This window comes from Dipteris shenzhenensis, chromosome 27 (assembly GCF_047967505.1).
Source record: "Dipteris shenzhenensis isolate YYH24624 ecotype China chromosome 27, Dip_SZ_1.0, whole genome shotgun sequence".
Taxonomy (NCBI): domain Eukaryota; kingdom Viridiplantae; phylum Streptophyta; class Polypodiopsida; order Gleicheniales; family Dipteridaceae; genus Dipteris; species Dipteris shenzhenensis.
The window spans coordinates 2,915,414-2,942,912 of NC_141622.1; the positions used below are offsets into that span (position 1 = coordinate 2,915,414).

A 27,499-nucleotide genomic window follows, 5' to 3' on the forward strand; every position below is an offset into this window, starting at 1 on the left:
GTATCTACTTTCATCTTCATAGGGGAGGCAACGACCTCCACGAAAAGACAGGCGTTCAGTTGGTTCCACTGAGGACTTGTGGAGCGCTCTGCTGGACCTTCACCACAAGGTCAACAGGAGGCATTGCACAGCAGCAACTTGCTTGGTCTTTACATAAGCTTGGCAGGACTACATGAAAATACTTTTTTCCAGCCAGAGTGGAGGATGATGCTTCCATGCTTCCCAACTCGTCGGGGCTCAAGAGCAGTTGTTAGAAGAGTTTTCTCCATCAATGTCAATGCACAGGAGTTCAGGTCCCTGTCAACCTTTAAGCAGAAGGGGAAACACTGCCTCACTTGGATGCGGTCAGATGCATGAATGATCGCATAAGTTAGAAAGGTTAGTTGATCATTGACAATGTCCATTTTGTGAGCCAATTTGCAACACAAGAAGAGGCAATAGTTGGTCAAGTTTAGTCATCCTTCATGGGTTGAATTACAAACCGAAGGGAAGGTAATTGCAAAGCACTTCAGCAAATGAAGGGCCATGCAGAGACACCAATATTAATGCTTTCTCCCCTGATCGACACCAACACCGAGCCAGCACATCGACCTGGCCAACTTGCGCAGGGGGGGACTTATGAAAGGACAACTTGGCCTGGAATTCTTTACCATGCATGAAAGACCAGAACAACATTAGAGAGTATTTATCTCATCCTTTAAGCCAATTAGCTTTAGTAAGAGTCTTCTCTGCCCTCCATTCTCAGAAAGGCACCAAGCTGTCCTCAAATATCAGTCTTCACTACTTCATGCACTCAATGGGCTGCGTGCTGCTGCCAATGGTGGTCAGCAAGCTTCTGAGATTTGCAGTCCTGAAGCGCCTCCATGGACTAGATAACCTCACCCCCAAGGGCTGGTCTTCATCTTCATTTTGTGGTTGCTCTGTGTCCTCGTGCTGCTAGGGCCTAGGCTCTGCCATATTCAGAGGTTGCTCTCTCCATCTCCTCACAAGGGGCGCATGTCACAATCAGTCATATTGTCAAACCAACCTTGTACATCTGCTAGGTTGCCAGTTTCATAACAAGAGCTGTCCCGCCTTCCACTGGACATCTCATAGCATTATCAGCACCAATGGGGTATGCTCGGGTTATCCCTAGCTATGGTTTTCAATTTTCCAAACGTTTGGCTTACTGACCAAACATTCTGATTCAGAACAAAATTCAAAACTCAATCTTTAAGGATTAATCAACACAACATTACAAGTGAAAGATTACTATAATTACAATTTCACAAAATATGAGTGCCTGCCCTCCCCCAGAAACATAGTCAACTCTCGAAAGCTTGAGTTAGAAGGTAGATAACAAGTCCCTATTCCAAGTAATATCGACCCTCACAAAAGATTAAACATGAAACATTCCACCTTTATTGATAAATTCCTTTTGATTGTACAGAACTCCGACAGCACAATCTTGCATTTACAGGGTAGATGAAATGCTGCAGTTGATTCACCTCAACGATCGGCCAGGATTTGCAAGAGGCATCCCAAGTTTCAGCAGCATGGGGAGTTGACAGGCAAGCTAGGAAACAAAACAGTAGGAATCCTCTTGCTTTCTACACCTTCTGGGAAGTCAATTATAAAATGTGATCCACGACTTTCTTGCCTGGCAAGAGCACTGCTCACAACAAGATTACCAACTGAGATCAAGTTTCTCAATTCGCATATTTCCAAGTGAACCATATTTGTCTGCCATCCTTTCCTGAAAAGTTCCTCTTCCCAATCCAATTCCAACTCAGACAGCTTCTTTTCAGCCATTTTAAGGCGTTTGGTGGAGCGCACCAGCCCCACAAATTCCCACATGATCCCTTGCAGCATTTTTCTCTTTGTTGCTGTGAATTCCAAAATTTCATTAAGCTGCCAGTCCTCCAAAAGATGTGGAGCAACGGTACGAGGCCATGCCCTTTCCTTGTCAAGAGATACAGGCAATCCTACCACTTGCTGGACGTATGAGATTGAAGGCTTCACAGCTCTCTGAGCAAAAACCAGTGCCTCCAGCATAGAGTTGCTGCCAAGCCTATTAGCGCCATGGAGTCCCGTACATGCAACTTCACCAGCCGCATACAAGCCAATAACAGAAGTCTCCCCATGAAGACCTGTTTGTACACCTCCACACATATAATGTGCAGCCGGTACTACTGGTATAGGCTGCTTGGTTATGTCAAGGCCGTATTTCAAGCACTCAGCTGCAATATTTGGAAAATGAGACAGAATTTCTTCGCGAGGCTTGTGACTTATGTCCAAGTAAACAAATGTCTCCTGACGCTTCTTCAATTGATCATCAATGCTGCGTGCTACCACATCTCTGGGTGCAAGCTCTGCCCGCTGATCATATAATGGCATAAATCTTTCCATGGCCTGATTGTAGAGAATGCCACCAGCTCCTCTAACTGCTTCTGTAATCAAAAATGCATTATCCCTTTTTTCAGGTTTCTTTGGCAATCCGTCATCAGCTAATGCAGTGGGATGAAACTGCACAAATCTGCAAGAGGCAAAAACGAAAGCCTTAGGGCAAACTCCATGGAATTTGTCACGTTCAAACGGAGCCACCTTCAGGACCTAGCCCCAAAAGCTGCGACTTACTCCATATTGGATATCACAGCATGTGCTCGATGTGCCATAGCAACTCCATCACCTGTAGCTACCTGCAAAATTCATTCATACTTGGAAATTTGTACTTGATTGACATCCCCATGCTTGTTGATCAAAATAACAGGATGCAAACACGATAAGTTTTCAAGGACCCCATAGCATAAGATAAAAAGTAAGTGACTTTGAGTAACAGACTGACCAAAGGATTTGTTGTGGTGGGATATATATGGCCAGCCCCTCCTGATGCAAGCATGGTCACTCTAGCAATAAGCCGTTTTACCTGGCTCGTCAAATGCAAATAACATACTTACTTAAGCTTTCCGGCTTTAGCCTAGAAACGTTAGAAGAGGAAATTCGACATTCACGTGGGACAATTGGTGTGCTCACCTCGCCAGTTTTTGTATCCAGCGTATCAACACCATGACAAGTGACAGTTGATCCTTCCTTAAACCAAGACGCACGAACTTTACATCAGATGGTTCGAAAAGTGTAGTGACTGACTGTATGAAAGAAAGCTATTTCACCGATGCCCACAATCGCTCGAGAAAAAAACTACCTGCCGTGTGAGAAAATCTATCGCAAAATTGTGCTCGAACATAATAATGCTGGAATTGTTACAGACAGCTGTCAGTAAAGCCCTCTCAATTTCCCTCCCTGTCATGTCTGCAGCATGCACTATACGATGGTGGGAGTGGCCACCTTCCCGAGCAAGATGCAAGCGGCCATCGTCGCTTTGATCAAACGAGGCACCCATGGCAATTAACTCTTTTACTCTCTCTGGTCCCTCTCTGCACACCACCTGTCAAATTTTGAACGAAGCATTGTTGTCACGATAAGAAAACTAGATTCGAGATGCGTGCGTGAAGCACAACGTTGGTGCGGGAATCCAACTATGAAAAATTAATACAAATCAGGGATGAACGACGCCTCCTAATAAGAATGACATGGCAAACGACGGACCTCGACGGTTTCTTCGTCGCATAGGTACGCGCCTGCCACAATAGTGTCTCTGATGTGATTTTCCACAGAATCTAGAGGGTCCAATACAGCACTCACACCACCTTGGGCGTAATTGGTATTAGTCTCGTGAGGTTCCGCCTTGGTGATGACGGCTACGGTACCACACTTTGCAACATCTAAGGCGTACCGCAAGCCCGCGATTCCGCTCCCTATCACAACAAAGTCGAAATACAAGGTGGACTCTACGCTTTGCGCATGGCCGCCAGCCGACTTACGAGCGAAACCATCACGGTCCTGAACGGACGTGACGATGTTGAGTCTGGAGGCGTGCATTTTGTTGCTCTGCGTATCAATGCGTTCCAGCTTTCTGCAGTGTCATCAGGCGTAGTGAGCGTGAGGCAGCGCGCATAGAAGCTGGGGCGCGCGCGAAACAAAAATGCATGTCGGGTAAACGTACCTATCGAAGTGGTGCATCTTGGATTTGAGGAAAGTAAGGGGGGGAGGGGAACGGAGGGAAAGGGGGGGGGGTTCGAAGGCGTGGGAGGAGCGGGGGGAGGGGGTGGCGAGGTCCATGGAGAAGAGGGGGGGGGGGGAGTCCAAGGCCATGAAGAAAGGAGAGGCAGGAAGCATGAGCGAGGGGAAGCGAGGCGGCGGGCTCGGGAGTTATAGCGTCGAAGCGATGGTGGTGGTGGTGGTGGTGGTGGTGGTGGTGATGGTGACGATGACCATGACCATGAGGATGATGATGATGAAGAAGGCGGCTGCCGAAAGGAAGGCCGCACAAAAACTGGATGCAGAAGCTTCTTCGCTTCTGCAGACCCTTTTTCACTAATTCCACCCAAAAACGGAAAGTTCCTTCCTGGGTCCGAACCAACGAACGAACACATCCTTGCCGCACTCGCTTTTTTATTTTTTTCGGTAGCTATAAAATTAATGTACATGACATTAGACTCCAAAAGAGAGCCTAATGGAAGAACTCAAAAACATTGAGAAAACACTTTTGTTCCTTCCTTCCAATGCCCACCCACGTGCCACTTCATTGCTATTGTATACACCCCCTTGTTAACTATGTTGATGCTGCTGCTTATCAACTCTCCCCTCCTCCCCCTCCACATCACCTCTCTCTCCCTTTCCCATCACTCCCCTCCCTACCTCCTAAACACCATCTCTCTCAACCCCCTCCCCTTCCCTCCAAGTCACTTAGCTTACCTCCAAGTCACTTAGCTTAATTTATTAACCAAGTGCACTTAGCTTAGCATGAATTAATGTGATACTAAATTTCAAGAAGTTGATTTGGATAGTTTTTGTGGCATGGTTTGTTTAGATGAGAAATTCAAATATGTTTGCTTTGGTGGTATGGTCATCAAAGTTATAGATTTTACGTTACGAATTTTAGAAGAAACAATACCCATTACATACCCATAAGGTCACTTCAACTCACACAATGCCAAACTTTTTCATTCCATAAAGGGGTACGGCATGCAAATGTTAGAAGAAAAGGTCAACAAACTGGTATATGAAGAAAGCCCCAACTCAAACTCCCTAAATAAGGCTACAACCCAGGATTTGAAAATCAAAAGCCAATGATCCCCACCACATCTTCCTTTGATGTTAAACGATTAAGAAAAGAATCAAGTAGTCATACTTTAACTCAAGCCATCCCAAGTCAAGAGATCTATACCTAAGGAATGATGGCTACCATAATTGACTGGAGCCCTTTGCCTTCGACATCACACATTTAGGTCCCAAGCCATGATGGTTTAGATGCATGGGCATGGAGTGTAGCATTATTGTACTCATACATGATAGGCTTTAGGGTAAACAAGTCATCCACAAAGAATGCAAACACATAGAGTCACTATGCATTATTAAAATGATAAGATTAAATAAATGAATAATTAATTGCATAAAGTTCTACGCATAAGAAGAGAGCCTCCCCATGCATCCTAGTGAGGCTGGCTCAACCCTACTAGCAAGCAAAATGCAATGGCCCATGACGTTTGGACTACTAGAGCTTGCTTTTTCTCAGCAATGCAATGCTATCCCATCAGCTCTGTTTGAAGCATTTCTGGCACAGTAGTCCAATGCCCAAGCTCTTTGATTAGCCACAGACATTGACCTTCTCTATGAGTGGCTGGAATGACCTTCAAAATCTTGCAAACCTCTTGTCAGACCCTCATTACTATTACCCAAGCATCGCAGAGACCTTCATGGGGACGTGGTTTTTGAATCGCTAGCTCAACGTGTCACTACTGGAGTCTCAGCCTTGCCAAGAGCATGGGGAGGCTCTCTAAGAATGGTAGCACAAAAGCATTAAGTTTTGTAGTACTTGTCATAAAAAGGTGCTCCCTCAACCTAGTGCATTTAGTAAAATAAATTTAAGCTAGAATATTCTAGATTTGGAATGAGAATGAGAATGATTGCACTCCACTCGAGTGGAAGTTAAAATACATTATTTCCCATCTTTCTAGAAAGGGAGAAGATATTGATTTGCACTCCACTCGAGTGGAAGTTGAAAATACCTCGTCTCCCATCATTTTAAAAAGACAGGCAATACTGATTTGCACTCCACTCAAGTGGAAGTTAAAAAATACTACGTCTTCCAACATTTCCTCTATTTATTCACTCTTCCAAAATAAATTGTATTAATTTTTTGCCCCTCTCAATCGCAATTTTCATCATTAACCTAAGCTAAATTCCTCCATGTCGCTCTGTGTCTTCCCTCCCCCTCACCGGCTCCCTCGCACCCTCTCTCACTCCCCCTCTCAACTCCCTCGATCACTTTCCTCCATCTCTCCCTCCTCCCTTGCCACTCAACCTCACCGCTCCTCTCCATATGGGTAGCTTAGAGCCTCTCGCTCCTCTCCATATGGGTAGCTTAGCATACTCTCTCTCGCTCCTCTCCATGACCACCGCTCAACCCTCTCCTTATGGGTAGCTTAGAGCCTCTCTATGTCTCTCTCTCCCCTTTGCCCACCCATCCTCTCTCTCCCCTCTGCCCACCCATCCTCTCTCTCCCCACTGCCCACCCAACCTCTCCTTCCCCTTGTCTTCCTGCTCACACGACATCCCCCTCCGTCTCCTCTATATATACACTCAAAGAACATTCTGGACTGCACCCTTAATCACAAAACTTCTGGAATGCCCCTTCTCGAATGCTCCCTTAATCACCCTTTTTCATTCTACACGGCTACTGCTAATGCGTATAATTTTGCTTGTAACACTTAGGTTAATCCCTTAATTTGCACCTCCCACCCTCTACGATAGTTCAAATACCCATTTTTCAAACATCGTTGGGCACCTATTTGCCTTTTGGCAACAATGAATGATGCAAAGCACTAGTGTATGGTCATAGGTCATAATGAAATATTTGCAAGAGTACATCATATGGTTGTACATAGGCTTATCATGGTCTCTGTGGATCTCCTACTATCCACATGCCCTGCATAGTCTAAATTTGTGTACCCAAGTACATGCATCTCTACCCTTCATGTACCTCATGATGCACTTAACTGCCTCCCAATGCCTCTTTCCTAGATTAGCCATATACTGGCTGACAACTCCCACTACAAATGCAATGTCCGGTCCAATAGCTATCATAGCATACATAAGACTCCCAACCGTTGATGCATAAGGAACCTTGGCCATCATGGCCCTCTCCTCATCTGATTTGGACTATCTACCTGACTCAAATTCACATATGGAGGCAATGGAGTACTTACTGCCTTCCCCCCCTCCATATTGCAACACTGCAACACTTTTGTAACATACTCTTTCTATGAAAGCCAAAGGAGTTTCCTACTCCAGTCATGCGTAATGCGCATACCAAGAATATGACCTGCAGGTCCCAAGTCCTTCATGTGAAAGGCCTCATGCTACTTGGCCTTCAATGCATCGAGCTCATAAGTGTTCTTGCTAGCCAATAGCATATCATCCACATAAAGTGCCAGGAGTATCATGCTATTATCCTTAGCCCTTTTAGTGTAGAGGCAGCGATCAATCTCACCTCTTCTGAAACCCTGGGACCAAATGAAAGCATCAAACTTATGATACCATTCTCTAGGCACTTGCTTAAGGCCATAGAGACTGTTTTTCAGCTTGCAAAACAAATTCTCTTTGCCCTTTTCTTCAAAGCCTTTTGGCTATACCATGTAAATTTCCTCATGCAAATCCCCATGCAAGAAAGCTCTCTTAACATCCATCTGCATAAGCTCCATATCCTCTCTTGCCACAAGTCCAAGTACACATCTAAGTGTGGTCATCTTCACAATCGGAGAAAAGATCTCATCAAAGTCCACACCCTTCTCTTGCTTGAATCCTTAAGCAACCAAATAGGCCTTGTACTTAGACACATCATCACCTGTGACCTTCATCTTGTAGACCCATTTACATGGCATGCTGTCTATCAACATATGTGGGTGGATTTACATCTTGAAAAGTGATTCTCCTTATTACCACATCCCTCAAGGGTGTCTTATGCATCTTCTTCTCATTAAAGACCACATCATGGCTTTGTATGATTTTCTTTGCTTCTGGATCCCAAAGACAATAGCCCATCTCTCCACTTTCACCATAACCCAGAAAGATGTGTTTCCTAGACTTAGGATCTAGTTTCTTCCGAAGCTCTTTGGGCATGTGCATATGCCTCACACCCAAATATATGCAAATGGGAGTAAGAGGGCTTCTTGCCACTCCATGCCTCTTCAAGAATACCACCTTCCAACTCTTACTAGGTAATCTGTTGATCATATGCACTATAGGCTTCATTGCCTTAGCTGAAAAACCACCACAAAGACTTGCATTAGAAAGCATACATTGTAACCTTTCCTGAATGATGCGGTTCATTTGTTTTGCAATTGGATTTTGCTTTGAAGTACGAGGGGACGTGAGCTCCCTCTTGATCCCATGTGTGTCATAGAAATATTGAAAGTCATGAGAGAGATACTCTCTACCATTGTAAGTCCATAGGCATTTAAACGTTCTACCTGACTGATTTTCAACCAAAGCTAGCCATTTGTAAAATACCTGGAATGCCTCGCTCTTTTGAGCTATAGCATAAGCCCATACTTTTATAGTTGAATCATCAATGAATGTCACAAAGTGTTCAGCCCCGCCTAAGGACCCTGAAGGCATGGGTGGCAATGCCACAAAGAAGTACTTGGTTGCTCGGTTATTGCAACAACATGATCAGATACCCCTGATACATGTAAGGGATACAATGTCCCACACTTGACACCTCTCGCCCAAACCATAGCGCCCTTTTGAATTTTCCAACTCTAAAAACCAAAGGTGGTCTGAAAACCAGCATCATCTAGCTGACCCGTTGTTGAAATAAGACTCTTGGTCAGCTTAGGCACATGTCTCACATTTTTCAAAACAAATGCAGACCCATTTGCAAAAGAAAACTTTATGTCACCTACTGCCACTATGTCACATGCATAGTTGCATCATCTGAAGTGGTAAGCAAGTCTACAAGTAGACTAGTCATGAAGAGGTCATTATCACTATTATAAGTGACTACATTAATCTCCTTGATCTTCATTTTTCCTTTGTCCTCCCTTGGACTCTCTTCCTTCTTATTTGCACCCCAATTTGAATTCTTTTTCTCATCCTTTTGCTCTCTTTTCATCTTGTACCAATCCTTTTTCATGTGGCCCTTCTTGCCACAATGGTAACACTCAATGTTCCGTGCCCTAGATTTGCTACGAGACTTCTCTCTTTCTTGGGACTTCCCCCTGAACTATGATCTGCCCCTTTGCACATTTAAGGCTGCATCCTGCTTGTTGCCATCCATAGGCTTCCACCTAATCTCCTCGGCCAAGAAGCTACCCACAACAACATCAAACTTCAATACTCCACTGGGTGTAGAGTTACTGACAGCTATACGGAAGGTATCCCATGAGGATGGCAATGAACATAAGAGGAATATTGCTTAGTCTCTGCATCAAAATTCATCTTTTGAGCCTGAAGCTGGTTGAAAGTAATATTGAATTCATTCAAGTGAGAATCAATGGAGACTCCTTGATCTACAACTCATACCACCTCTTCATGAAGTAAATTTTATTAGAGGTAGTTTCCTTCTCAACTAGATGAGCTTGTATTCAAAAATTGAAGCTATGAAGAAAGAAACTTATGGTACCATAAGTTTCTTGGCAATAGAAACAAATATTTATGGAGAAACATTTGGTTGTTGTTGTTCTTAGACCTCATGCTGAAGTGGATCTGCAAATTCACTAGGCTAATTTATTGAGTTCAGTCATGGCTATAGGAATGCTTGTCAAATATACTGTATCATGTTGTTAAGTCACGACGAAGGGCCCTTCGATGGTGTTAGGACTCTATGGTTGTTGGGCATGTGGTTCTATACAAGTGCTTGTTTAAGCTGCAATATTTCAACTTCAAGTCCATCTACTTTGACCAAGAGACCACACTTTACTACATCATTGATGTGTTGAGCATAGGCCTCAACCATTTTCTGTAATTTGGTCTTTATATTGCTCTATATCTGTTGTCTATGCTAAAGAAGTCTTTGTTACATGTACTAAATTTCAATATTTGTAATATAAAATACTACTAACACTGATTTCAGAGGCATCCACCATGGCTATCATCCGTAGCTTCACTTTTGTTAAGGTTGGCAATTACTTTGTCAACAATATTCTCTACCTGCAAGGTTGTGTTCATTTGGGCTATACTATCTAAGTGATCAAAAAAATCATTGTGTATTTTATCTAGCAATGACTTGATCAAGCCAAATGACTTGATTTCAGTTGTAAATTTGTTGGCCACTTCATTCACTTGTCTGTTATGTTGTCCACCCTAATGTGTTAGTGATGCCTCAAGTTGTTTGACCTATGTTTAGAGTTGCTCATCAGTTGGTTGCTACACTTTCTAGTAACTTCATTGTAGAATTGGATCTTTTAGTGAGTAAAGAAGGTGGGATTTGTAATTTTGCAAAAGTTGATGAAACGATAGGTGTAAGTGCCAGAGATCCCCTCATTCTCAATTTGGTAATCTATTTAGAAAAGCATATAGAATGGCGATTGTAGAGGTGTGGTTATAGACAGTAAAATCAAAATAGATCTGACCAAATGTCTATCATAGGAGACTCCTCATTATATCTCTTCGTTGCATCGTTTGCTTCCTTTGGAGAGCAGCCAACAATAAGCAAATCAAAAAATATTGTGCCTGAGTGCCCCAACAAGTGGGGATTCACCTTCAGAGCTATCAGCTCTAGCTGAACCTTTGAGAGGAGTGTGTTGAGCTAGTTCATTCTTATGCTGAATTGGGATGGAGCTTGCAAAAATTATGAAATTCTGGAGAGACTCACATTTATCTTTTCTAAGAACTTCTCCCATGAATTTGGAGTGAAGATAATCAACCCAATTTACCTTGCAGCCTTTCTTGGCTACATGTAGGAGTGCGTAACTATCTTTTGGCATATAATCAATCTTTACAAATAGAAACACCCTTTATAAAACCAATCCAATTAATCTCCTCTCTGGGTATTTTTCATGTTCTTCATTACATGACAATTTTGATTTGCTTATGGTGGCCCAATTCTATGGCCATGATGGTGTCCGAGCATTTTTTCCATTTGTGACTATTTACTCCTGGCAACTTTTAAACTATTTCAACTTATAGATATAAATCTGGCCTAATTGTATGTTTTAGTGGCTTAGTTGTTTGATGGGCAAGAGCATAGATCTTGCCTCTCTATTTATGCCATGGAAGTCTAGCGAAGTCAATGAGGCCGAGTTCGTTGAGCCAAACTTGATTTGCAATGAGCTATAATGCTTGTTGGAAATTATTTCTTAATCAAACATACTACTTTGATGACCTAATTTCTTCTTAGCTTAATTGATGACTTTGCAATCTCCTTTGATGATACCCCCTAAAACATCCTTAAGATATTGAACAAAGTAGTTATTTAAATAGAAGAAAACAATGGCACTTCAATGGTGGTTCATGATTATGAGATGCACACCTAGAAAAAGAGCATAACTTATTGATGGCACTCTTGAACTCCTTCATTAAGCAATCTTGAAGGCTTGGAAGCACATATTTTTGCAAAGACAATGTATTAATATTTGTGCAACAGATATTCTTTAGGCATGGTTAGGGCATGAAACTATGAAACAAACCAAATAGACTATAATTACCTCTACAATCTTATGCCAATTGTGTCAGATTAGACCACTTAGTCTTTCGTTAGTAATAAAAGCACCCTTCACAGAATGCATGTACTTTGTTGGGGTTTTCATGCTTGCAATCACACTTTTGAGTAAAAACCCAAAGTGCCTTTGGTAGCTTCACTTCCCATTCACCTCTATTGGCCACACCTCCTCTTTATTTCAGTGTCCCTCAAGTACTCCCATTGCTTTCAATTCTCTTCATCTCATACCATATGTTTCCACAGGGTTTAAAAAACATTTTTGAATACGTGCATTGGATCCAAAAGCAAGCACAATATCCTTGCAATATTAGGCTTGCAAAATTGTATAGCCTAGGATGCATAGTAAAATTAGGTCTCTTTCACTTATGGTTCATGAAATATCATACACTTGAGTGCCATGCCAAGAAGCTTGAAGCTCATCCACTAATGGTGAAAGATACAAATCCATGTTCTTCAACTTATGCTTGCCTAGAACTATCAAAGCTAGCGTGAGATGTCCTTTCCTTGTAATAATTTGCATAGGAATATTGTAGTTCACAACTATCACTACCATGTAGACCAAGATGTCGATTGGGGTCCAAAGGGAGTAACACTATCTATAGCCAATCCGTTATGTAAATGGCAAGGCTCATATTTAAACTCTAGCCACTTTCTTTCTATATGGGAACATGCTTTCCCATCAACCACAATTCATAACACGCCATCTCTTGAGTGATTTTGAGCATGCAAGTCCATAAGTTAGGCCAATAAAGCATAATGAAACATGGGTTTTAGCCTAGCTATATGCCTATGCTCAAATACATCCTTATAAAGAACACAACCATTTGGGCAAGAATGGATGGAATTATAATTTGTACCTAATGCTACAACAACGTCTTCTATCTCTTTCTGGGACTCTAGGACCATGTTATCCTTTGGAAGTGATGTAGGAGAAACCTACATGAAAATGTAAATGTAAGATTAGGTCTATGTTTAAACAAATCTCTTATTACAACTCCATAAGTTTCATTTCCAAAAAAGAGAGGTGACACTTAAACCTACATGGAACATGGAAATGTAAATGTAAGATTAGGTCTATGTTTAAACAAATCTCTTATTACAACTCCATAAGGTTCATTGCTAGAAAAGAGAGGTGACACTTATGTCACACCATGCATAGGTAGCTTGTAGATTTAATACAAGAAGAATTGCTATGGGATTGTTGTGAGATGAGATGTGTAAGTTCCTATGTATAACATTGTATTTGCCTTATCTCTTAATTGAGCCTCCTTGATGCTAATGGGGTGCAATTCTAATTACTCTCCATGTCTTGGAAGATCCTCTTCTTCATGTTCATTCCTTGGATCCTAGTCAAAATATGATATATCATGCCATGCATTGCATCATCCTACTCATGATAACTCTTTATAGGTATATATTCACGTTCTTAGGCTTCTCTCATGCATCTTTTCTCTTTGCTCATGCTTTTTTTAGCAAATTTCATAAGTTTTGATTTAATTTTGATTTATGGGGTCAATGCGAAGCTCTTCGCCAGATTGAAATAGAATATCCCACAAACGGGGTCTCAACAGGACCTCAAATTAGTGTTTCATAATTTCAAGGAATTAGTGAAGGATTTGACATGTAACAATGGAATTGCTCCATTCTATGGGGCAATGCCATGGTGAGGTGGGGGTGGAAAATCATGCAGAGAGCCCATATTGGTTGTTCCTCCTAGACTAAGGACCACCCAATCTATCCCCCCCCCTTAACCCATGCTTGAACCTCCTCCCATGCGCAGTTGCCCATGAGTAGCCCCAAATCTCATTCAAGCCTCTATGGGCCCTCTTGGGAAATTTTCTCTCATCCTTCTTGCAATTTCATATTTCCCCTTTCTATGCAACTCTATTTGTAAGCTCTCAGTACATTGATAAGATTGTGGGGCTTCCCTCTTTTTTATGCATGCGTGGAAGTTAAAATAGGGCTTGAATGAGTAGATGACGCTATATTTGAGGGAAATAATCTACCCCTTGCTTGTTCTTGGTTTGGTTCTCTTAAAGAAGATTGTAATTTCTTCTTTTTTAGGCATGCACCTCAAGACATAAATTAAAGTAAGTAATCATGTCACCTCTCTCAAAGTTGTTATTTTTAATCCTTTCCCTACATTCACCCTATAATATTTGCCCCACCCTTAGCACCTTCACTGTTATGTTGAGATGGATATGTTGGAGAGAACACCAGAGGAATCCCCTCATAGATTCAATGCATCCTTCATATTCAGTGCCTCTCTCTTTTATTTATGGTCTCATCTCCTCTCATGCATCCATCCCATCAATGTCATTACCTATTCCCCTTATAAATGCAGCCCATACTTCAGCCCTCTCATGCATCCATATCTACCTCTCCATCTCTCATCCTTCCCTTTTTCTCCCCAATTTCGCATCCCTCCCATCTTTGTCCTCTCCTCCTTTCTTCCCTCCTTTCTTTCCCCTTCCCTTCTCCCTTTCTCCCCTCCTTTTATTTTTTGATGTTTTTTCTATTTGCAATCTATATTCCCCTCTCCATCTCTCATCCATCCCCCCCCTAAATTCAACCATCTCTCCACCGTCTCCTCCTCCCTTCATCCCCTTCATAACATCAGCCCCCATCTCTCATATTTACCCCCTTTCTTCTTTATCTCTCATCTCATCACTCTTTATCTCTCCTTAAGAAGTCTTTAGTGCTAGGTCACTTGTCAACATCAACTCTATATAGCTTTCCAACCTCCAAGGTCTAACAACCAAAAGAAGGCTGTTAGGACTCTACCTAAAAGAGGAGCTAAGCAAAAGTAGAAAAAATCCATCTCCATCATGCGGCCTCATATCTATCGTTGAGCCATTACAAGCTAGGCTCTTGCTCTCTAAGGCACTCTATGGAAGCTAAATCTCTTCTTAGGACTCTCTCCCTCTCAAGCCTCCTCCTGAGCATCTGGGACTAAAGCTTTGCACTACTCCTTTGGACCCCGTTGGCTACCTAAGCTACCCAACCCAACTAGGGATCCTCCCTCTAGCTGCTTCCAGATCACTACGATGGAGTGTTGGGCCTCTACCTCCTGAAGCATGCTGTCTAGGATGTGAGTCCCCTTTTAGGGGAGATCCAGCCTGGGGCTGCTTTAGATCAAGTATGATCGGAGAGCGATCCAACATTGTGTTGCTTGCTACAATGCCATTAGATCCCCCTTTGTGTAGAGCCTAGTCTCCAACATAAAAACACACCAAGCACTCTAGGAACCTATCATGTCTTCTCTGCCCAAAAGAAAGTGTAGGCTGCTGCCTGGAGTCCTAGTGAGATCTATCTCTTGCCAGGGGTCTCTACCACTAATCCCAAAAACAAACTGCTCCTAGGTACTCCTCTTTACCGTTGGCATCTCTAGGAATAGGGTCCCTCCTGTTTATTCTTTGCAAACTCTAGATTGTTGAAGTTGCCTCCTATAATCCATGAGTTGACATCTGGGAGACACTCTATCAGGCATCTCCAAAAGGTCAGCTGGTGTTGTCTACATGGTGGTGTGTAGACATTCAGGATCCTGCTATCTTGAGGCCTCTCACATATGAAGGCCCATCCACACTGCCTTGCCTGCAATCAACTCACCCTATTCGAAGACCCCAGAATCCACTGCCTGCAAGGCTAAGATACAAACCCTGCCACTCCTACTATTGATAGGGATCAGACCTCGAGCCCCCTACTAGGGAGGAGATGGTGGCGACACTTTGGGGTGTTAACTCCCTTTAGTAAGAATACTTATGAAAATTTTGAGTATGAGATGAGTTCAACAATATGCCATGAGGAAAAGTTATGCAAATTAGCATGATGGTGTTCTACACTATAAGAGCTTCAAATATGTCTTTACACCTTGAAATTTGGGTAACGCATGAAAAGTTACATTTTTTTGAAAGGAGTTGGGTTTATATATATTACTATATGTTTTGTTTTAATCCCCTTGAGCCAAAAGAACTCCCCTCCCCCTTGGGTTTCACATATTATGAAAAATATGTACAAATCTTAAAATCTTTCATATTTTTTGAAGTATAAACCTTATTCTTTGTGGTAGGTAGGATTGGCAATTGTTATATTTTTCCCTTGCATATTTAAAAATTTTATAGGAAATCCATGCATATTATAGATGGACCTTGTCCCCCCATACCCTAAATTTTGGACAAGGGTAGTAACATGCTATACTTTATGCTTACTAACACATAACAACCCATGCATGTGACACTAGAGCCTTTGATTTATCCTTCATCAAAAAATTGGCATCGGAGATCATGAGCCTAAACTTATCTCAACACAATTGGAGGCAATCCCTTGAGGAAGGGTTTGTTTTGAAATCAATGTCTTTCTTGTGTTCAAGCATGCTTGTGTGTGACCACCATGTGTGTAGAGATAGATGTGATTGATTAGACAAAGGAGGGTGATGTATGTGAGATCCATCTAAGCTACAGTATGTAATTTTGGTTAATGGAGACGATTGCATGCTATTCTAACCTACATTAGTTACAACTATGTAGCTGCAACTCTATTGTCTCTGTTTCTCCCAAGTGCAGGTTTCGGGGGTATTGGTCACCTACAGTTGTATCATTGCTTGTTGTAGCATAGGTGTTCACAAGTGTAGCATAGGTCCTCAGGTCATATTCCAGTGAGAGGTGTAGGCCAAAGCATGAAAAGCAGATATTATGCATGCATGGGTGAGAAAGCAAGCTTGATCACAATGCTAGATGGAGGCTCTCGCCTCCATGGGAGTTCAAGGGTTTAGAAGGAGATTGCAAGGTTCAAAAGGGGACAAGGTTCAGAGAACTATCTAGGAGTTCTAGGGTTTATAGAGGGTTATAGGGTTTAGGAGGAGTCTAGGGTTATGGAGTGGAGAGCTAGTCTCCTTTGCGACTTTGAGGGGTAAGGGTTGAGGAGGAGGGAGGATGAGGACAAGGAGGAGGAGGAGGAGGAAGCAGGAGGATGGAGTACAAGGGTAGGGAGTGCAAGGGTAAGGGAATGCTAGAACACAATAATGTAAGAGAGCATGGATGCAATGGAGATCAATCACATGAGCACAATAGTGAACTTGAACACTGAATCCCAAAGAGTGAGAGTTTCATTTCACTAGAGATACTTATCATGTTGGTCTCTACACAACTTGTAGGTACCTCCGTGGTGGAACCTCTTTTGTAGGAGACCTTTTGGACAAGAGTTCCTCCACTTTTTGGGGGGACCTTTTGGGTCTCTACCCAAAGTGGGGGACCCTTTGAGTGTCTATAAAAAAGTGGGGGGACCTTTGAGTCTCTACACAAAATGGGGGGACCTTTTGGGTCTCTACACAAAGTGGGGGGACCTTTTGGGTCTCTACACAAAGTAGGGAACCTCAAAAAGTGTAGGCTTTAAGTCTCTCTCTCTCTAGATCCTGATTTTACAAGTATGATTGGATTTTTTCTAGATAGGATTTTAGCTATCCTTATCCTTTAAGATTCATCATACCATCTTTCAGGCTCAAGATATTACAAGTGGAGCTTTGCCACTACTCTACACACACAATGATCTCATCATTATTGCTCTAGACTGGCACTTCTAGCCCTTGTTCCCATAGGGTTAACAACTCCCCTGGACCAATTTGATTACAATCAGATGCATCTTTTGATGCTTTGAGCTTTGAGTTTTGGTGATATTTCACTCTATTGTGGCATACACATTTGGATGCACCTGGTCTTTGGTGTGATTCTCTCTTGCAGGCACTAGCATTTGGGATTTTGCTTTATTTGCATCATGGCATCCTCTTCCATGTTTGAAAAGGAGTTTTTCAACATTAAAAAATTTGATGGGACAAACTTTTCTTTGTGGAAAGAACTAATAAGGGATGTGCTTATTCAAAAGAAGCAGATTAAACCCTTGGCAAGGATTGAAGCTAAGCTTGCAAATATGTATGAGGATGATTGGAATGAGTTGGATGCATTAGCAAAGTCTACTATTAGACTTCATCTTGTGGAGTCAGTTTATTTCACAGTAGTAAATGAGCAGACTACGGAAGATTTGTGGAAGAAACTATGTGCCACTTATGAGAAGGAAACTGCCTCTAATAAAGTTTACCTCATGAAGAGGTTGTTTGAGCTGCGGATGAAGGAAGGGGTCTCCATTGCTTCTCACTTGAATGAATTCAATATTATTTTTAGCCAACTTTAGGCTCAGAAGATGAATTTTAATGTGGATACTAAGGCAATATTTCTCTTATGTTTATTGCCATCCTCATGGGATACCTTCCATATAGCTGTTAGTAACTCTGCACCTGGTGGAGTACTAAAATTTGATGATGTTGTAGGGAGCTTGTTGGCCGAGGAGATTAGACGAAAGTCTATGGATGGCAACAAGCAGGATGCAGCCTTAAATGTGCAAAGGGGTAGATCACAGTTCAGGGGGAAGTCCCAAGAAAGAGGGAAGTCTCGTAGCAAATCTAGGGCATGGAACATTGAGTGTTACCACTGTGGCAAGAAGGGCCATATGAAAAAGGATTGCTACAAGCTGAAAAGAGAGCAAAAGGATAAGAAAAAGAATGCAAATTGGGGTGCAAATCAGAAGGAAGAGAGTCCAAGGGAGGATAAAGGAAAAGTGAAGATTGAGGAAATCAATGCAGTCACACATGATAGTGACAATGACGTTCTCTTCATGTCTAGTTTATCTGCAGAGTTGCTTACCACTTCAGATGATGCATATTCCCAGGATTGGATTTTGGATTCTAGTGCTTCATTCCATGTTACTCCCCATAGGAATGGTTCTCCACTTATGATAGTGGAAAGACAGATTATGTGCATCTTGGAGATGACTATGCATGTGACATAGTGGGAGTAAGTGACAGTTTTATTTTGCTGCATTTATTTTGAAACATGTGAGACATGTGCCTAAGTTGACCAAGAGTCTTATTTCAGTGAGTCAGCTAGATGATGTTGGTTTTCACACCACTTTTGACTTTCAGAGTTGGAAAATTCAGAAGGGCTCTATGCTTTTGGCCGGGGGTGCCAAGTGTGGGACTTTGTATCCCTTACATGTATCAGGGGTATTTGATCATGTTGTTGCAATAACCAAGCAGCCAAGCACTTCTTTGTGGCATTGCAGGTTGGGGCACATGAGCCAGAATGGAATGAAACTCTTATGCCATTTGGGTTATGTACCGCATTTGAGTTTCTCTGATTTTGAATTTTGTGAGCACTGTCTCTATGGGAAGCAGACTAAATCAGCCCATAAAAGAAGGGAAAAGAAAGAGTTTGAAAATATTAATTTGGTGCATTCAGACATATGTGGTCCCATGCCTACACTGTCATTAGGCGGGGTTGAATACTATGTGACATTCATTGATGATGCAACTAGGAAAGTGTGGGCTTATGCTATAGCTCGGAAGAGTGATGTGTTCCAAGTATTTCAGAAATGGCTGGCCTTGGTTGAGAGTCAGTCAGGTAGAACACTTAAATGCCTACAGACTGACAATGGTGGAGAGTATCTCTCTCATGACTTTCAGCATTTCTGTGATACACGTGGGATTAAGAGGGAGCTCACATCCCCTCGTACTCTAGAGCAAAATCTAGTTGCAAAAAAGATGAACCGTACCATTCAAGAAAGGTTGCAATGCATGCTTTCCAATGCAAGTCTTTCTGGTGGTTTTTGGGCTGAGGCAATGAAGACTTGCAGTGCATGTGATCAATAGATCACCTAGTAAGAGTTTGGATGGTGGTATTCCTGAAGAGGCATGGAGTGGCAAGAAGCCCTCTTACTCTCATTTGTGTATATTTGGGTGTGAGGCATATGCACATGTGCCGAAAGAGCTTCGAAAGAATCTAGATCCTAAGTCTAGGAAATGCATCTTTTTGGGTTATGGTGAAAGTGGAGAGATGGGCTATCGTCTCTGGGATCCAGAAGCCAAGAAGATCATACGCAGCCATGATGTAGTCTTCAATGAGAAGAAGATGCATAAGGCACCCATGAGGGATGTGGAAATGAGGAGAAATGTGAATCCACCTACATATGTTGATAGACAGCAAGTTGTCCATGCACTAAATGTGCAAGAAATGGTACCACCAACTACTCCCACAGGTATACAATCAAGGGTAGATGATGGATCATCTATTAGTGGAAATGATGAGCCATATGTGGTTGATATGCAGGTGGGACAGCAAGCTGAAATGCCCTTGAGAAGATCATCTAGAGTGTTTAGACTGCCTGATAGGTTTGTTCTAGGGGTAGACTATGTGATGCTTACTGATTGCGGGGAGCCTTCTTGCTACAGAGAGGCTATGATGCGCGAGGATCAATGCAAGTGGGAGTATGCTATGCAATCAGAGATGAGTTCACTTATGAAGAATAAGACTTGGGACTTGGTTTCTTTGCCACATGGAAAGAAAGCATTGCCATGTAAATGGGTCTACAAGATGAAGGTCACACGTGATAATGTGCCTAGGTACAAGCCCGTTTGGTCGCTAAAGGGTTCAAGCAAGAGAAGGGTGTGGACTTTGATGAGATATTCTCTCCGGTTGTGAAGATGACCACACTCAGATGCATGCTTAGACTAGTGGCAGCAGAGGGTATGGAGCTTATGCAGATGGATGTCAAGACAGCTTTCTTGCATGGGGATTTGCATGAGGAAATTTATATGGTGCAACCGAAAGGCTTTAAAGAAAAGGGCAAAGAACATTTAGTTTGCAAGCTGAAGAAGAGTCTCTATGGTCTTAAGCAAGCGCCTAGAGAATGGTATCAAAATTTTGATGCTTTCATTCGGTCCCAGGGTTTTAGAAGGAGTGAAATTGATCACTGCCTCTACACTAAAAGGGCTAAGGATAATAGCCTGATAATCCTGGCACTATATGTGGATGATATGCTATTGGCTAGCAAGAATACTTATGAGCTAGATGCATTAAAGGCCAAGTTGCATGAGGCCTTTGATATAAAGGATTTGGGACTTGCAGGTCATATTCTTGGTATGCGCATCACGCGTGATCGGAGTAGGAAACTCCTTTGGCTTTCACAAATGTAGTATGTTACAAAAGGATTGCAACGTTTCAATATGGAGGGGGGGAAGGCAGTGAGTACTCCATTGCCTCCATATGTGAAACTGAGTCATACAGATAGTCCCAAATCAGATGAGGAAAGGGCCATGATGGCCAAGGTTCCTTATGCATCAGCAGTTGGGAGTCTTATGTATGCTATGATAGCTATTGGACCAGACATTGCATTTGCAGTGGGAGTTGTTAGCCGGTATATGGCTAATCCAAGAAAGAGGCATTGGGAGGTAGTTAAGTGCATCGTGAGGTACATGAAGGGTACCAAGGAGATGTGCATTTGCTTTGGTAAAGGAGACATGTGTGTACTTGGGTACACAGATTCAAACTATGCAGGACATGTGGATAGTAGGAGATCCACAACTGGTTATGTGTTCACCTTTGCAGGTGGTGCAATGTCGTGGATGTCTTGCGCACAGAAGTGCATTGCTTTGTCTACCACAGAGGCTAAGTATGTTGCAGCCATAGAGGGTTGCAAGGAGGCTATATGGATTGATCAGCTAGTGGGAGATTTGGGGATTCATACAGGTGTACCGACATTGCATAGTGATTCCATGAGTGCTATTCAGCTAGCACGGAATTCGGTCTTTCATGCAAAGATCAAACACATTGAGGTCAGGTACCATTTCATTAGGGAGGTACTTGAGGACAAGTGCATAGAGCTTATCAAGGTTCATACAGATGATAACCCTATATATATGCTGTCGAAGAGTCTACCTAGTTAGCGGCTTGAGTATTGTCATGTATTGATGGGCATTGGATAGTATGCTCACTAGTTGTTCTCCCTTAAAGGCACATTGTTCTTTAAGTGGGAGGTTGTGGGGGTTAAAGTCACTGTGCCTTTACCCTGGTTATGTACAATACTCAAATGCATATATAAATGAATGAAAAAGAAGATTAGGGTGTTCTGCACCCGGCTCTCTGTTTCTCTCTCTCCCTCTTCTATTCTTGCTTCTGTTGAGAGCACTCTCACAAATTAGAGCCACAACCTGCTTGGCATAGACCAAAGCTACTCAAGGAAAAGTATCTTCTTTCGAATGCATCCCACATTTAATGTGGTACCCCGTTGCTACCGATGGGATGCCAATCTTCATGATCCAGATAGTGTAGATGCTCCTCGTAATTGGCCGCTAATCAATAGAAACTCCAAGATAAAATGGACAAGCCAAGAAACACTCGTCGGAGCCTTGGACAAACATGCATCAATTATGCAAGGAAGTTATGACAAAACACTCAAGGAGAGTCCAAAATATAGTGAAGCTTTGGCATTTTGGATTGCCATTGCAGTTGGCATTTTCTTTTGGGCCAGATTTGCTCATATGGATGCATAGTATATGCCTGTCCTCAAGCTATGGTTGAGTCTATAGACAATGTTGTCCTATGGTTGTTTTTACCCAATGAGTATGGTAAAGATGGCATTGGTGATAGATGGATCAAGCTTGTTGTTTATCTTTTCCTTGTAATCCATAAACACCATAGATTGTTTGCTCAGTTTTTAAGAACCTAGTGTCAACCGTATCTTGAAACAAGCACACAGAGCACACTTAAAGGGATGTAGCTCTTTGAAAGAGGCGACTTGTTGTTTGAGCATCTATCTGTTGATTTGGGTTGAAACTAAGGTTGGATAAAATGGTCATCAATGGTAAGGGACACCTCAAGTTGGGCATCCAGAACGCAATGGGACAGACGGTTTTAGAAATCGTGGTCTCAATCATTGGGTCCAACACATGGGCTAAAAAACGTTTTTTGAAACAGAGCTGTTTGTAAACTCCACCGGAGTGCGAATGATGAGCAACATAGAAGTTTTAGGACCTCTTGAGTCCACTGGAACTGACAAATCTACAAATGGTTGCTCCAAACTTGAGTTCCAACTCCCGGGCAGAAAAACGTAGGAACTGACACAGTGAGTCAGAACTCCAATGAAATGACCCCAGATTCAAGAATGAAGGTGTTTCTAAGCTCCTGAAGTGAAGTGGACACTAAAAGCAAGCAATAGTTGCCTCTACAAGTCAATACGGAGTCTCTGTCATCGAACGGAATAGGAAAAAGCTCAAAAAACGACTTTTTCTTTGAAACCACTTAACAGGCTCTCAAAACCACTTTGCAAAGCCAAAGTGACTTTTCCAAAGGTTTCTCCAAGGTCTTTGCACACTCGGATGCAAGTAAAGTCACCCATAAAGCTTCCCACAAAGCTTCTCCTTCCTCCCACAGAGCTGCTGAGCTTCAAGCATTCACACACGCTCAGCTAGATCACCCGGGCTCTGATACCAGTTGAGAGTGCTCTCAATGAAAGCAAGAACGGAAGAGAGAGAGAGAGAAACAAAGAGCCACACAAGTTTTGGTGGGTGCAGAACCACCCTAATCTTCTTTTTCATTCATTTATATATGTGTTTGAGTATTGTACATAACCGGGGTAAAGGCACAGTAGTGCCAAATGGCTCAAGCATAAACACCATCCATGGGTATATACATCAATATATCTCATCCAAGAGAGCATAACACTATCAGTGCATCGCTTGCAATGTGTCAAAGTTGTCCCTCAGCATAAAATAGCATCCACGTGCAAAGCGTCCATAAAAATAGCATCCCACAAGGCAATCTAGGCCTATCAGCACATCCAATAAGGATCGCAATGCATCCGAATGGCCTATAAATCATCCACTACAACCCAATGCACACCACGAATGAGCGCACACATGGCTTAAACTGCAACCAGAGTGATCTGCATAAGGTATGCTCAAGAAATCATGGTCCCATGGAAAAGACTGCTACTGAAAATAGAACCTGAGATGCCTCAAAACATGGGCACCATTGCATAATCAGACTCAACAAGAAAATCTGCAAATATCTCTCTCCTGTCGGAACTCCAAAATCCCAACCGATGAGCGAGAAATGGGAGTCAACACTTATCCACTGCCATGTGGCATAAATCTAAGGTTTCAAAACCTTAGAATGAAAAACGCATAACATAGAGACAAAATCGAATACACAGAGATCTATAACTCTGAAAATACTCCATTGAATCACGCAAGAACTGATAGTAGGGGTTTTTGGGCATCTAGAATGCAATGGGACAAACGGTTTTGGAAGACGTGGTCTCAATCACTGCGTCCAACACACGGACTGAAAAACGTTTTTGGAAACAGCGCTATTTGTAAACTCCATCGGAGTGCGAATGATGGAGCAACATAGAAGTTTTAGGACCTCCTAAGTCCATCGGAACTGACAGATCTACAAATGGTTGCTCCAATCTTGAGTTCCAACATCCGGGTAAAAAAACGCAGAAACTGACAGAGTGAGTCAGAAATCCAATGAAATGATCCCTGATTCAAGAATGAAGGTGTGGTTTGGCATGCCCATAAGGATGCATTTAGTTTCTTTGTCCAATCAGAATGCTTTGGTTCTACTACCTTGGTGAGGACAATGCATAATATTTTGTTGGTGGATTCGGCTTATCCATTCCCTTAGGGGTAGTAAGGTGTGCTCCTTCTATGGATTACCAAAAAGAGGCCATAAATCTAGACAAGAGTTCTTGGATGACATCATTGACAAAATGTATGCCTCTATCTGACACAATTTCAATGGGACAGCTAAATCGGGTGATCACATTCTCATACAAGAACCTTGTTGTGCTTCTGGCATCTACCTTTCTGATGGCTTTGGCTTCAACCCATTTAGTAAAGTAACCAATGGCCACAATGATGTAGCTTGCCTATGTTCCCTTTACTACTAGATGGATGGGACCCATAAAATCAATCCCCCATTTTTCAAATGGTTTTTGTACAACAACTGTTGTTAGTGGATTGAATTCCTTGTGTTGTGATTTAGTAGTCCGTTGGCATACATCACAACTTTTTGACATATTCATATGCATCTGCCCAAAGTGTGTTGGCCACTAGTATCCTGCAAGAAGGACTTTTCTTACTGTTACTTCCCCTTGGAAATGTCCACTTTCAATACCTTCATGGGATTCACTGAGGATTGGCATGATCTCATATGGCATTACACATTTCCTTAAAACCTAGTCCTTGCCCATCTTGTCTAGTTGCCCTGCAATGAGTTGATAGGGTGTAGCTTTTAGAATTAGTTTTTTGGCATCCTTTTCTTTCATTTTAGGGGGTGGTATTCTTGCCATTAAGTACCAATGATGTCTGCACACTAGTCAGGGATAGCATCAATTTGAAATAATGTAGCATTTGGTAGGTCATCTTCTATTCCTTCCAACTCTTCTCCCATCGAGTGATCTGGTCTGTGGTACATGGCCGATTCACAAGATATAATAAGGCTTGATGATCTATGTAGAAGATGTAGATCATTACCAAGGCTTCTCTTTCTATTATGGTGTAATTCACCTCTGCATCATTTATGATAATTTTGACTTTTTCCATGTTTATTGCAATTCCATGTTGAGAGACGATGTGTCCCAAAACAACTCCATGAGTGACCATGAACTAGCATTTTGTTGGATTTAGGGAGATGCCATATTCCCTACATTTGATAAGAACTACTTCAAGGCACTCTAGTGGTCTTGTTCATTGGAATGGATGCACAACTCATCCAGAAGACTTGTAGAAACTTATTGAGTAATGACTTGAAAGAAATGAACACGACTCTTTGGAATGTGATAAGGGCATTGCATAATATGAATGGCATGAATCTATAGGCAAGATTCCCCATTCTATTGCAAAGGCCATTTTAGATTGATATTTAGGATCTATTTGCACTTGGTTGTATCCACTAAATCCATCTAAGAAGCTATATATCTGATCCTGGCACCTTTTCTAATATTGTTTCTATTAGGGGGTAAGAAATAATGATCCCTGATTGTGGAAGCATTCACATTTTTTAAGTTCATACATATCCACAACTTCTTGTTACATGTATTTTGGTACAATCACAATGGGGGAAACTCAATTGGTATGCTCTATCTCATAGATGAATCCTACATCTAGTAGCTTCCCTAGTTCATCATACACCATGATGCCACATTTGGGATTTGTTCGATATAGTCAAACATAACTCAGGGAAGGCACCTTCCCTAAAAGGTATGGTGTGTATTTCCACTTATGGTGAAATTCCTTTCATCTCTTTATATGAACATGCTAAGTAGTATAGGTACTCCATTAGGGGTACCTTTAGTTTTGTTTCTTCTTCTTGGGTGAGTTGTTTCCCAATGAACACTAATTTTTATTCCTCCCCTTCAAGGGTGAGGTTTCTTGTTTTGGTTTTGGCTGGTCCCTTATATACTGGAGTCTCACCAATGCTATCACTTTCTTGTGCTTTTGACTCCTGTAGCTGTCTTTGCATTGTGATGGGAACATTGCCACTTTTATAGTTCTTGAAGTAATTTGATACCTCATGATGAAGATCCACCTTGAATTGTGTTGAACTAGTTGAGCACGTGGTACAATCATTGTGGGGCTTTGTATCATCATTAGTCCTTTTAGTTATAGTGCCAGGATCGATCTTCATTCTCACATGTGGCTTGAAATTCTAAAACTTTTTACATTGGGAATTGTGGGGTAACTTTTCCATCGGCAAAGTATTTCCAAAGTAATGGTCCATTTGTTATCCACACTCCTTTAAGACCATCTAAGTCCCATTCAAGTTAAGCAGGCTTGGTTGTTTGTGATTCAGGCTTGATGAGGTCTAGCTCCACAATCCAATTTTGCACTTTTTCAAACTCATTCTAGTTCTCAACCTTGGCTTTGCATCGATTCCCACCTTTGGCCTTTTTTGGGATCTCCTGCTATTATGTAACTTTGGAGTTTTGACTTTGGGTAGCTCAATAACCATGAGGGCATGTAGAGGGGCTAAATTATTGTTGAAGACATGGTCTTCCAATTGAGCATTTGTAGCCTCTATCTCAAGGTTCCATGGTCTATAAGAGCCATCACTGTCAATGATAATCTCTTTAGGATCACTATCCCATTCAAGGTTGGCCATAAACATTGCAGTTGTAGGATCAATTATCCTTTCAAACATGAGTGGAGATCCTACTCGCATGAACTTTCCATCAATTTCTAGGAGGATTGGATCTAGTCATGGCAATTGTTGATTGTTACCACCAGTGCTTGGATCCAATCGTTGATATTAATTTATCTTTCACTTGCCACGACATTTTGTTATGGGAGGGCTGATTTGTTGGATGCCATGGTAGAGGAGGTATAATCCAATTGTCTTGACACAGTGGTTTAAATCGCTTCTGTCCCCACATTGTTCTCATGGCCACCAGCATGTTGTGATTTTGTATTGTGGGTCCGTCAGTACCCCAATCATGGAGCAATGATGGTGTCTGGGTAAAACTTAATAGGAAGTCTTGGGGATATCCAAGACTATGAGCAAGAGGGAAAAGCATGTCCCTACTACCTTTGTGGATAGCCCATCTATGCCCAAGGGTTTTGTGTGTGAATCATCTACAATATGGATGTTAAAATGAGCTTTTTTCATTGGTGGGAGGCCCCTTGCATCATAGATATCCTTTGATAAAACATTCACACATATGCCTCCATCCACAATGGCTTGGATCTCATCATGTGATTTATGGATCAAAGGCAAGATGATATTGCATATGTCATCTCTCTCACCCAATCGTACTCGGATGTATTTTTTTTCTTCCACATGTCAAAGGAGATTTGCTAATTCAACCCGTCCCTTGAAACTTTGACCCAATTGGACTGGGATGTCTTTTTTT

General features: G+C 42.1%; 1 protein-coding gene across 1 annotated transcript; it reads right to left on the bottom strand.

Annotated features, from left to right (window-relative positions):
- Window positions 1-1,399: 1,399 nt before the first annotated feature.
- On the bottom strand, window positions 1,400-4,169 carry AO (L-aspartate oxidase). The gene is made up of 7 exons (XM_087398430.1): window positions 4,043-4,169; window positions 3,586-3,952; window positions 3,182-3,424; window positions 3,013-3,069; window positions 2,825-2,905; window positions 2,617-2,678; window positions 1,400-2,515 (listed from the first exon to the last, which is right to left on the bottom strand). The coding sequence occupies exons 1-7, from the start codon at window positions 4,156-4,158 to the stop codon at window positions 1,528-1,530; spliced, it is 1,914 nt and encodes a 637-aa protein (XP_087254556.1). The 5' UTR covers window positions 4,159-4,169; the 3' UTR covers window positions 1,400-1,527.
- Between the last annotated feature and the right edge of the window lie 23,330 nt (window positions 4,170-27,499).

Coding starts and splice junctions, on each gene's coding strand:
- AO (XM_087398430.1), bottom strand. CDS start 4,158: ATGGACCTCGCCACCCCCTCCCCCCGCTCCTCCCACGCCTTCGAACCC. Junction 3,425..3,585: donor GCGACGAAGAAACCGTCGAG/GTCCGTCGTTTG, acceptor AAAATTTGACAG/GTGGTGTGCAGAGAGGGACC. Junction 3,070..3,181: donor TAGATTTTCTCACACGGCAG/GTAGTTTTTTTC, acceptor TCTTGGTTTAAG/GAAGGATCAACTGTCACTTG.